Raw genomic sequence first — 12971 nt, forward strand, 5'->3', positions numbered from 1 at the left:
CAGTCCACCTCTATGTGGCAGGCACCCACAACCCAATTATTAAGGGTTCTGCAGCACTATTCCATGTCCCACGGCCTTCCATCTCGAAATCTACCAACAGTTGACTGACTGTCCTACATATGCACTTGCTTTCGAGTCCTAAACTTTAAACCCTAAACCTTATAATTAATCACGAATCCTTTATTAATCAAGCACCGGCACGCTGCGCAGCGGCTAAATCCATAGGGTCAGGCCATGCCCTGTCCCAAAGGGAATGGCAGACCTCATGTGCTTCCTCCAATACGTACGACTAGCGTAATCAATTCCCTGTGACTAACTCGACACGCTTTCACCGGACCACATGGCGATCGATCGAATCCTGAGTTGCTCGGGCTGTCTATAAAATTGCGGACTGCGCGTCTCGTCTAGCCACCACCCCAACTTCGGACAGCCATGGCGATGGCAGCTGGCTCCCTCCTCTTCCCTTTCATTTTCCTCCTCGCGCTCCCTCCCGTCGCCGCCTCCCTGCTCCAAGCCACCTGCAGCCTCACCTCCAACTACGCCTTCTGCATGTCGGCGTTGCAGTCCGACCCTCGCAGCCTCAAGGCCGCCGACGTCAAGTCCCTCTCCGCCATCGCCCTCCGCATCGCCTTCGCCGACGCCCGCAGCGCCTCCGCCTGCGCCGCCGGCCTCACCCGCAACGCCACCGAGGCGCGGGCCGCGCTCGCCCTCTCGGCCTGCGCCGACAGGTACCGGAACGCCGGCGAGGCGCTGCGGTGGGCCCTGCGGGCGCTGAAGGAGGAGAACTACGACTACGCCGACGTGCACGTGAGCGCCGCGCAGGAGTACGCCGCAGCCTGCGGCCGCATGTTCCGCCGGAGCCCTGGCGCAGACGGCGGCGAGCCGCCGGTGGCCTACCCGGACGCCATGGCCAAGAGGGAGGAGGACCTCCAGCGCTTGTGTCGCACTGCCTTGGAGATCATATCCCAACTCGGTTGACACCTTTAACGTAACTAATTAATCATATTATTAGTTAATTAATTATGCCTAACTAATTGTCACTGCCCATGCATATCACATGACGAGCAGTGTGGGAAACAGCATCAGCTTTTTCAGTTGATCATGTGATCGAACTAGTTTAAGGTTGAGCACTTGGTTGTGGTACTATTGTTTTTATCTTCTAATTAAATTAATCACTATATTAATTACTTTTGGTCTTGTTCTAATATATAATGCCTACAAGATGGTCTTGATTCTGTTCGAGCTTTGATGCCACATTCCCTAGCTAGCTTTGATTCTGAGAATATGATTTTTAGCTTTCAGAAAAGCCAAAGGCTTTCTTTTCTTTTCCATCCTTAAAACTTTGAAGAGGCTTCTTCGGTAAGTATCATGAGGCTTCCATGTGATGTGATTCAATGAACTAAAGCTACCAACACATACTTTTTTTAAAAAAAATGTTTGCACTTATCATGTGGCAAGAGATAGAATTAAGAGCAAAAATATAAATATCCATTAAAATTCTATTTAATTATCGTTAAGATGATGATGATATAACATCCATTGACACTTTGCTAACTCAGTGTTACATGAGGAGATTACCTATATAGAATATGATTAACTTAATACATGTTTCCCCCTTAACTATTACATGTGATCTTGCCCTCCTAATTATGGAAGAACGGCCAACACTCCTCACATGATCCCTCTATGCATGCTGCCACTCAAACCTCATTCCCAATGAGCTGATCTTGAAGTAACAATTTCTTTCTCAAGCCACTATTGAGAAGCGGACAAGCAACGCGAGCTATACAAAACCGTTACTAGAGGCTAAGCTCCTCAAAGGCGCCACCGTATACGTAGGCAATGGGTCGAGCTCTTTAAAGGCGCATCATGTGAGACCAAGGAGCTTCCCAAACCATTATATCGTTGAGTTCGGGTTAGAGTGATGTGTGTTGAGTGGAGGCTAAAAGAGATAAAAGAGAATTACCAGAATTGACCGGATCAAATCATCAAATCAAATCAAATTAGTTTTAGGATTATTCTAATAATTCTGTTATAATTATTAGAATAATTCTCAGAATAATTTTTAGAATTATTCTGTTATTTATTAATTGATTAATTGACCGAGTACTTGTTTAAACTCTATATATTGTATTGTCTTGAGGGCAAGTATCAACAAACAATAAGATTAATTATTACTCTCCTATTTTATCTTCTTTCTATTATTCTTTTAACATGGTATCAGAGCCATGATCCTTCGTTCCTTCTCTTTCTCGTAATTCTCCCTCACAAATCCCCTTCCCTTCCTTTTTCTTTTTCTGTCGCCGTCCAAGACAAAAGAGGAATCTCTTTTTTGAAACCGCAAAACAAGACGACAAAAGGGCTTCTCCTTTTGTGCTACCGTTGCTGTCCACCGAACGCCGACCAAACCTCGACGTCGACAACAAGTGGTTGCTCCAGCCAAGGCTTCTATTTCCTCCAAGAGGAGTTTCTCCAGGCGAAAGGTCCCCTTTCCGGCGATCCAGTCTCTCTACAAGATAAGTTATTTTACTTTAGATGTCAAATACTCAACACTATCAAGGAGGCTAAAAACAAAATTCAGTCCGATGTCAAATTTGTCGCATCATTGGCCATACTGTAAATCTATGCCCTAAAAGATTTGATTACTCTCGGGTAAAATGTCAATTTGTCACATCATTGGTCATCCTGGAAATCTATGCCCTCAAAGATTTGCCTCAAATTTCATTGGTGGTTCTACAGTCTCAAGACAACCGTCTATTTCACAAGCATATCCTAAAGCTCTCTCATCTGTGCCTACTTGCGGTAAAACCCCAGAGTTTTTATCTACTGATTGGTATATTGACACTGGAGCAACTCATCATGTCACATCGGATTATAATATCCTTACAGACGTAATGTCATATTATGGCTCAGATACGGTTCAAGTAGGCGATGGCTCAGGTTTGCAAATTGCTAATCTTGGAAACACATATATTCATTTATCTAATCAAACTTTTCACATGCGCAATATCTTTCATGTTCCATCTATCACTAAAAATTTACTTTCTACCCGTCAATTTTGTCTTGATAACAATGTCATTTTTGAGTTTCATCATAATCATTATCTTATAAAAGATAAAGGAACAAATGCTATTGTGTTTCATGGGAGAATAAAAAATGGCCTCTACTATCTTCAAAGTTCTTCAATCAAAGCTTTTGTTGGTGAACGCACAAATAAACCAGCTTGGCATGCTCGACTTGGTCATCCTTCTCTTCATATTGTCCAGTCAATCATCAATAGGTATAGTTTACCTACTTCCATTACCTCCTCTCCATCTTATTCATGTAGGGTCTGCATGGAATCTAAAAGTCATAAGCTACCTTTCTATTCATCCGATTATGTTTCTAATTTTCCACTTGAATTAATTCATTCTGATGTTTGGGGCCCTGCACCTGTTTTATCTAATCAAGGTTTTCAATATTATGTTACCTTTATTGATCATTTTAGTAAATATACTTGGCTCTATCCTATGAAAAGAAAATCTGATTTACTGGATATATTCTGTAAATTTCAAAATCAAGTTGAACGATGTTTTAATCGTAAAATACTTTCTTTTCATTCTGATTGGGGAGGTGAATATCAAGCTCTCCATCGTCATCTTGTCTCTTGTGGAATTGTTCATCGAGTCTCTTGTCCTCACACTCCAGAACAAAATGGTTATGTTGAGAGAAAACATAGACACATAGTCGAAACTGCCTTAGCTCTTCTTCATCATGCATCAGTTCCACGTAAATTTTGGGATGAAGCTGTTACTACTGTTGTATATCTCATAAATCGACTCCCTATTCCATTGCTCAATCATAAATGTCTTTTTGAAACACTTTATAATCAAACTCCTAATTACACTTTCCTTCGAATTTTTGGTTGCGCATGTTATCCATGGTTACGCCCCTACTCTAAACACAAACTTGACTCTCGTTCACTACAATGTGTTTTCCTTGGTTACAGCAATTTGCACCATGGTTATCGTTGCTTACATATACCAACAGGTCGAATTTATATTTCACGACATGTTACTTTTGATGAGACTCTATTCCCTTTTTCAGTATCTACTTCAATCTCTCCTCCAGATACAGGTGGCACCTTCTTAATACCACCTAATATTGTCAGAAATGATGGCATCCTAGGTCCTGCTCCGCTCTCTAATAACTCCCCTATACCATCAGAATCACCTCAGGATGCTGCTCCAATCTTGGAAGCCTCGCAGGTCGAAGATAATATGCTCTCTAGTTCTGAATCCTCGGATAATGCAAGTCCGTCATCTACATCACCATGTCAGCGTACTTCCTCATCACCATCAACAAGTGATTCAGATGATAATGCTCCTCGTCGCATGCTTCCCATTAATGATATTTATGAACGTTGTCCACCAAATGCGACTCGATATCCTCTTCTACGGGCTCTAGTGATTTCTTCAAAATCTATTGAACCAACTTGTTTTACGCAAGCCAACAAGGATCCAAATTGGCGTAGTGCAATGACTACAGAATTTGATGCACTTCTTCGCAATGGAACATGGAGTCTAGTTCCACGCACTTCCTCAATGAATGTTGTGGGCTCTAAATGGGTATTCTGTCTTAAGTATCGAGTTGATGGCTCTCTTGAACGATACAAAGCTCGACTTATAGCCAAAGGTTTTAGTCAGCAACCAGGTATTGACTTCAATGACACTTTTAGTCCAGTCATCAAGATTACATCTGTCAGACTATTATTATCGATAGCTGTTAGTTCCAATTGGCCTGTAAGCCAATTGGACATCTCAAATGCGTTTCTCCATGGTCATCTTGAGGAAACTGTATTTATGGAGCAACCACCTGGGTTCATTCATCCACAATTTCCATCTCATGTTTGCCAACTTAAGAAATCCTTATATGGTCTTCGACAAGCACCTCGTGCATGGTTTCATCGACTATCTAATTGGTTACAATCTCAAGGATTTTCTGGATCAAAGACTGACTCATCTCTATTTCACAAATATAATGATGGGTCTATGATATTTTTTCTTATTTATGTGGATGACATCCTGATAACCGGTAATGATCACAAGGGCATCATAACTTTATTAAGTATTCTCAATCAAGAATTTCCTACCCGAGATTTGGGCATTGCTCGTTTTTTTCTTGGTATTGAGCTTATTCCACATGAGGATGACTATCTTCTCTCTCAGAGCAAATACATTACTGGACTTCTTCAAAGAGCCAAAATTGATGGAGCACGTCCGGTCTCTACACCAATTGCTATAAACAACTCTCCATCTTCATCCTTTCTTGCTCTGTCTGATCCACAGATTTATCGAAGCATTGTTGGAGCCTTACAATATGTCACTATCACACGCCCTGATATTACTTTTGCAGTAAATCGTGCTTGTCAATTCATGCATGCTCCAACTGAACAGAATTGGGATAATGTAAAAAGAATACTTCGATATCTCAAAGGTACTATTCTACATGGTCTTCTTTTATATCGTCAATCGTCTCGAGATTTACATGCCTATAGTGATGCGGATTGGGCAAGTTCTCTTGAAGATAGACGCTCTACTAGTGGATATACAATATTTCTTGGACGAAATCTTATCTCATGGAATTTGAAGAAGCAACCTACGGTATCTCGTTCAAGTACTGAGGCAGAATATAAAGCTATAGCAAATACAACGTCTGAAATTATTTGGCTTCAATCACTTCTCTCTGAACTTCATCTTGCATCAAATATTGCACCAAAAATTTGGTGCGACAATATTGGAGCAACATATCTCACAGCAAATCCAATCTTTCATGCTCGTACAAAACATGTGGAGATTGATTTTCATTTTGTTCGTGAACGTGTGACAACTCAACAATTATCCGTCTTTTATATCTCTGCTGAGGATCAAATTGCTGATATCTTTACTAAGCCATTATCCAGACAACGTTTCAACAAATTAGCAATCAAACTCAACGTCAAAGATCTCCCGTTAAGTTTGTCGGGGGGTAAAAGAGATAAAAGAGAATTACCAGAATTGACCGGATCAAATCATCAAATCAAATTAGTTTTAGGATTATTCTAATAATTCTGTTATAATTATTAGAATAATTCTAAGAATAATTTTTAGAATTATTCTGTTATTTATTAATTGGTTAATTGACCGAGTACTTGTTTAAACTCTATATATTGTATTGTCTTGAGGGCAAGTATCAACAAACAATAAGATTAATTATTACTCTCCTATTTTATTTTCTTTCTATTATTCTTTTAACAGAGGCCATTGCGGAGTAAATAGCTTCACCTCCATGCGTGTTCTTTTCTATTAGGTAAGTAGAAATGGGTTATAAGGGACAAACATATATTAAGTTTATATGCTCTAATTTAAAAGATTTACTATATATGATGACAAAAGGCGAATACGTCCCAGGACCAATATGAAGGAGGTAAATCATAGGTGGCTACTAGCCTTTACAATAATGACTAACACATAAGGGAGACATTTATCTCAGCTTTATCGAGATTCGAACCTCATACCTCATGATGATAACATCTCATACACTAGTCACTAGACCGTGTCGAGAGGGCAAAAGATTTACTATATATGAGTTAACACAATATTATGTAGATTTCGCATTATCTAATTAATGGCAACAATATACATTATTTAGGATGCTATATTTTAGCATAAAATACAAGTTATGACTTATGATAAATTTAAAAAGGATAATATATAAATCTTTAATGGTTATTTCAAATCAAATGATTTTTTAACTGACTTAAATTTAAACCCTCGATCGATAATTCTCATTTACACATTCAAAATTTAATTTATAGGTGTTGTTCTAGCCAAAATACTATGTATAATTAAATCATCAGTCAATGAACGAAATGGCATGCACACTCTCTGATGATTGTTGATAAAGGAGGCGGAAAAACCTGGATCAACATAGTTAAAGAGAAGGTTAGACTGGCCGTGGGATAGATCCCGTGGCCACTTTGACACCGAAGTTAGAATTTTTTTCTCAAGATAATATGTGGAAACCACCAAGAAGGAGTTCGAGGATAGAACCTGTTGTAGTTGGTGATAAAGAATTAGAATCCCTTCTTCTATCTTTGTGAGTGCTTATATGGTTCTCCGAAGAGTATCTCCACATCAGTATAAATATTATCATCACAAGGGTTGAAGAGAAGACTAGATTCGACAGTCGTTGGTTGTCTTCCCACTCATCTAGCGCCGCATGTCAATAAGAGGGGAATCTAGGGAACCAGGTCTGAAAATCTCATAACCGTCCCACCATTTTTAGGATGCCATGTGTTCTGGAATATTCACAGCTATCGTCTACAAGCTTGCGTGGGGGCACAAACCTATTTCAAGGATAAAGGAGATGACATCAATCGAAGTGACCTTGAAGGAGAAGAAGTCAGGATTTCACCTTAGGAAGGGCGTGTCGATGACCAAAACTAAGATGAGGGTGTTGTTAAGGATGACGAGAAGACTAGGGTAGTGTCTCATGCCAAGATGGGATCTGATATTGAGATGAAGTCTGAGACTGAAATGAGATTTGAGACTGAGATGGGATCTGAGACCAAGATGAGATCTGAGACTGAGGTGAAGTCTGAGACCAAGATGAGATCTGAGACCAAGATGGAATCTAAGACTAAGATGGAATCTAAGACCAAGATGGGATCTAAGATTTGTTCCTTGATCGAACTTAATCTGTAGGGATGAGCATGTTGGACCTCATTTGAGCTAAGTTGACTATCTTCCTAATTAAGTCTAACGTATCTTGACTTTGACTGACAGATCAGCGTAGGTATTGACCCAAAGGACATGTATGAGCGAGGGGTGAATAGCTCACTTTGTTTCTTCGAACTTGATTTGCAATGGAAAACTCGAAGAAAAACTCTTATTCGTCAATACCTTCGATTTTACTTGGTGTCCACCTCCTTGAGGTGACTAATCCAAGGGTCTACTCCTCACACTCACAACTCGACTATGAATCCCTCCTTCTCGAAAACTTTTCAAAGACTGAGAAACCTTGTATCAACTTGAGCAGGAGAACACAACAAGAAAACAAGAGCATAAACATAAAATACAATCGAGAATGACTTTAGGGTTTACAATGAGGAATATTGTGTTGGTTGCTCTTTTCTTGTGATGGATGAAAATGCAACAACACTTTGCTCAAAAACTCCCAAGAGTTGTTTTTTTGAAAACATCACGAAACCTCCTTTTCTAGAGTTTCTTGAGCTAAAAATGCCTCCCAATTGATTAACCTTACCCCTAATTGATTATCATGTCAGATCAACCATTCAAAACTTGCAGAACAGCTCTTTTTCGCCAGACCAATCATTGATAAGTCATACCAATTAATTGGTTAGCCTCTAATCAATTGCCCCAATTAATTCTGAGAATTTTTGTTCTCTTGTGAGAATGTCTTTAATCGATTAGCCTAATCGATTGACATGACTTAATTAATTTGACCAATCGATCTGACAAACTACTATTTCCTTGTGAAACTCCTGTCAATCGATCGCCTCAATCAATTCAGAACACTTAAGTTCACAGAGAAACTATTGCCAATCGATTAGCCTAATCGATTGACAAGACTGAATCTATTAGGGCAATTAATTTGGCAGCATTCTATTTCCTCGCGAAACAACTGCCAATTGATTGCCTCAATCGATTAGCATTTCTTAGGGATGTAAACAAGCCGAACCGAGCCGAACAGTATTAGGCTCGAGCTCGGCTCGTTTAAGTTATATTCAGGCTTGAGCTCATCTCGAGCTTGAATCGAACTTTTATCACAAGACTCGAGCTCGGCTCATTTTAGAATTATCAAGCTCGCGAACAGTTCGAGCTCGGTTTGTTATTAGCTCGATTATCAAAATTAACGAGCCTAACTCGTTAAGCGAGCTCGGACTCGTTTAGAGTGTTGGTGCGGGAAGCATCTGACGATCGAACCCAAGTTTTGATAATGGCAAAGGGTTCAAAGTTAAGTCGTGTTGTTATCTAACATGTTGAATGAGTGTTTCAGGAAAGTCCTAACTGCGGTTAGGCAGGTGAAAACCCTAGGGGGTGGTAACCCTAGGTCCTAGGGGGCGGTAACCCTAGGTCCTAGGGGGCGGTAACCCTAGGTCCTAGGGGGCGGTAACCCTAGGTGGAGAAAAGTCCTAGCTGCGGTTAGGCAAAGGGAAAACCCTAGGGGGCGGTAACCCTAGGTCATAGGGGGTGGTAACCCTATGCGGAAAGTCTTGGCAGGTCGATGGCTTCAGGTAAATGTCCTAGGGGGTGGTAACCCTAGGTGGAAAGTCCTGGTGTCGCGAACCAGGTGAAAGACTGGACTAGACGGGAAGCGGATGTCCAGCAGAAAGTCCGGAAGCATCGAGTGCTGAGCAAAAGTCCAGTCGATCTGCAGGATCGCACTGGCAACAGGTAAAATCTCCTGAGTGGAGTAGGTGAGGACGCGTTCCCCGTAGAGGGAACAGTAGGCGTCGGGTCGACGTAGGGTTTCCGGTTGGAAACCCGAAGTCAAACTCGGACAGTCCGGAGATTGTCTATACTTCATTTATCATATTTATTGTGCTAACTTTGTGTTGCAGGGTAGTGTTTGGGACTAACGTATCTTGCAGGTGCAAAGGAGCAACCTAAAGCCTCGGATGAACAGTGTCCGAGGCGCCTTCATGGAGCTTGGAGGCGCCTCGGGTGCAAGGCTGGAGCTGGCTGCGAGAAGCTGTTCAAGGCGCCTTGATGAACAGTGGAACGCGCCTTGAACAGATGAAGGCGCCCTGGTGAACAGTGGAAGGCGCCTTGAATCTGTGATAAGGTTCAACCAGTTCGCCCCTTATCTCCGCGGCTGACTCGGCTCATTCAAGGCGCCTTGGTGAACAGTAGAAGGCACCTTGAACAGCCTTTATAAGGGGTTTCGACCAGCAGCTCTCTTCAACGAACTCCAAGCAATATTTACGCTACAAGCTGCTCTAGAAACGTCCAGAAGTGCTGTTACATGTCCCCGACAACCCGGAGCTCCAGATTCTGCTACTTTATTGTTGTCGGTATAATTTGTTTTAGTTCTTTCAATTGTAATATCTTATTGTACATTTCACGAGCTTATAGTTGTTGCCCACGAAAAGTGATCAAGGATCGCGGGCCTTCGAGTAGGAGTCGCCTTAGGCTCCGAACGAAGTAAAATCTCTCATGTCTTTCTGTGTGTGTTCGTTCTTTATTCCGCTGCGTGTATTTACTCCTATAGTTTTACGAATCGAACGAAATAGCCGCGAGCGCTATTCCCCCCCCCCTCTAGCGTGTCTCGATCCAACAATTGGTATCAGAGCGGGGTCGCTTTGAACTGGTGCAACCACCATTCAAGCATTTTTCGTGGCTTTATCGTTTGTATAGAAAATTATTTTTCGTGACTTTTATTAAAAGCATTTTTCGCGCCTTTCGTTTTTTTTCCCTCCAAAAATTATTTTCAAAAAATTCATTTTCATCCTTTCACGGTTTATTAGTATTGATAAAATATTGAATTTGGCAAAATTTGAAATAATATTTTTTAATAATATTTTATTATTATTTTATTATTGTTTCTCGAAACTGGTGAACTTCTATTTTTATCCTTCCATACCGCACTGCTAATCCAGGATCAAGTCCTGGTACATTTTTTTTTGCTATTTTTTGTATGCAAGGTTCTTTTAAAATGGCATTCCAAGAAGGATTCTGCACCGTCCGACCGCCGCTCTTTTCTGGTGAGGACTTTGGATACTGGAAGAACCAGATGGAATACCACCTCAAGATGCAAGTCGAGATGTGGATCATCATCCAGACCGGACTCGAACTTCCACGTGACGACACCGGAGAACTTATCTCATGCATCAACTGGGATTCTAGCACAATGAAAAAAGTTGAAGCCGATGCCAAAGCAACCTGCATGCTACAATGTGGCCTAACCAATGAAGAACTGAACCGCATCGGCCCCTTCACAAGTGCAAAAGAGTTGTGGCAAAAGTTGATGAAACTACATGAGGGCACTTCCGACGCTCAAGTAAGTAAGCATAATTTAATAAATGATTTATTTGAATTAGATGAGCAGAATAATACTACTTCGGCCGAGGAAGGTATTACGATGGTTGCAGGTACAAGTAAGACAGAGGAAAAGATATGGTCCGAGTCTTCAGATGAATCCGGGTCCGACGTAGAAGAACCGACGAGCTTCCTCTCTCTACCAGTACTAGCAACCGTGGCGGAAACTGAGTCCGAGTATGAGTCAGAAACCGAGAGCGAATCCGAGACTGAGTCTGATCGAAGCCACGAATCCGCATTCATTTCCGAAGGACCAAAACCCACTGTAAGTTCACTACTCGCAGAATTTCAATTAGATAACTTGCATGAATTATTACCTTACTTAGTAAAAAAGTTGGCTAAATCCAACGTCCAGGTTAAGTCGCTCCAAAAGGAGGTAACAGCCCTTAAGGAAGCGACTGACTTGAGCTCTTTAACTGAGTCAGTTCAAATTGGAAGTTCAACTCAAGTCCAACAACTTGAGGAAGAAAATTCCAATTTGAAAGCTCAAATTAAAGAACTCAAGGACACGTTGGAACGGTTCACCTTGGGCTCCAAGAATCTGGATCTGATTCTTGGAAAACAGCGAGCCGTTTACAACAAAACTGGACTTGGATTTAAAACTAAAATAAAATACAAATCATATTTATCGCTAGTTAATAAAAATAATAGAAAAATTCTCCAAGCATGGGTGCCAAAATCCAACTTGGTTAATCAAGTTGGAACTGGTCACTATTGGGTCCCCAAGGATCAAGTCTATTACCTTGATAGACCATATCGAGGCTATGATCCAGGGGGAGCTAATAGAAAAACAATATTAAGAACATAATTCAAATTAATACTTAAATTAAATTCAAAATTCAATTAAAAATTTAAAATTAAATTCAAATTTTAAAATTCAATTAAAAATTTGAAATAAAAAATTTAAAATTCAATTAAAAATTTGAAATTAAATTCAAAATTCAAAATTCAATTAAAATTTTGAAATTAAATTCAAAATTCAAAATTCAATTAAAAATTAAAAATTCAAAATTCAAAATTCAATTAAAAATTTAAAATTAAATTAAAAATTCAAAATAAAAAATTCAAAATTAAATTCAAAATTCAAAATTCAATTAAAAATTTAAAATTAAATTCAATTCGAAATTCAATTCGAAATTAATTCAAAATTAAAAGTAAATTTCAACTTAAGGTAAATAAAAATAGATAGAGGATCCAGACTCGCTGGCACCCCCAACTGAACTACCCGACAGGGTAACTGAACCTAATCTGCCCGAAATGGGTAAAACAAGAGTAGATTACTCGGCAGGGTAATTAAGGTTAGATCAAAACGGGTTAGGTTTAACTTGACCCACAGTACTGGTGAAGTTTTTGGATGATAGTACGTTAGGGAAGCTTGGGCATCGCATGTCTAGGAAGATATGGCTTCGACCTGGTGCATTTGGCCAAGTGGAACTGACCGAAGCTACCCTTAAATGGATCCTAACTAGTTAGACCAAGGTTTAGTATTAAGCTCAATGGGTAGGACTATTTGGGAAACCTCGAAGGCATGATTACTTTAATGAGTACCTTGTGACTCACCATAGCCCAGAAGTTTATCCAAAGAATGCTTACTTGTTGAACCCAAAGCTAAACCTGAATCTAACACAAAGTTAATCCAGACCCTTAAATTCAACCATAATTCATCTCACAACAATTATAGGGTTCCCTAATTGACAATTTTAGATCGGGTGAGAAGACTAGAAAATTAAATTATTAAAATTGACTTAACTTAAATCAAGTTAATTAACAATTAAATTATTTTAACTTGAATTATTTTCAAATCTAACTTATTTTAAAACTCAGTTTCTAAATCATTCTAAATTGTCTAAAATTATTTTTTTTGATTAATTAACTTTAAAATTATCTTTC

The 12971-nt window shown here is 39.9% G+C and overlaps 1 protein-coding gene across 1 annotated transcript; it reads left to right on the forward strand.

Moving 5' to 3' along the window:
* Nucleotides 1–432: 432 nt before the first annotated feature.
* On the forward strand, nucleotides 433–978 carry LOC122019021 (pectinesterase inhibitor 28-like). The gene has a single exon (XM_042576531.1). It carries the CDS (start codon nucleotides 433–435, stop codon nucleotides 976–978), a length of 546 nt encoding a protein of 181 aa, XP_042432465.1.
* Nucleotides 979–12971: the final 11993 nt, after the last annotated feature.

Source organism: Zingiber officinale, chromosome 9A (assembly GCF_018446385.1).
Source record: "Zingiber officinale cultivar Zhangliang chromosome 9A, Zo_v1.1, whole genome shotgun sequence".
Taxonomy (NCBI): domain Eukaryota; kingdom Viridiplantae; phylum Streptophyta; class Magnoliopsida; order Zingiberales; family Zingiberaceae; genus Zingiber; species Zingiber officinale.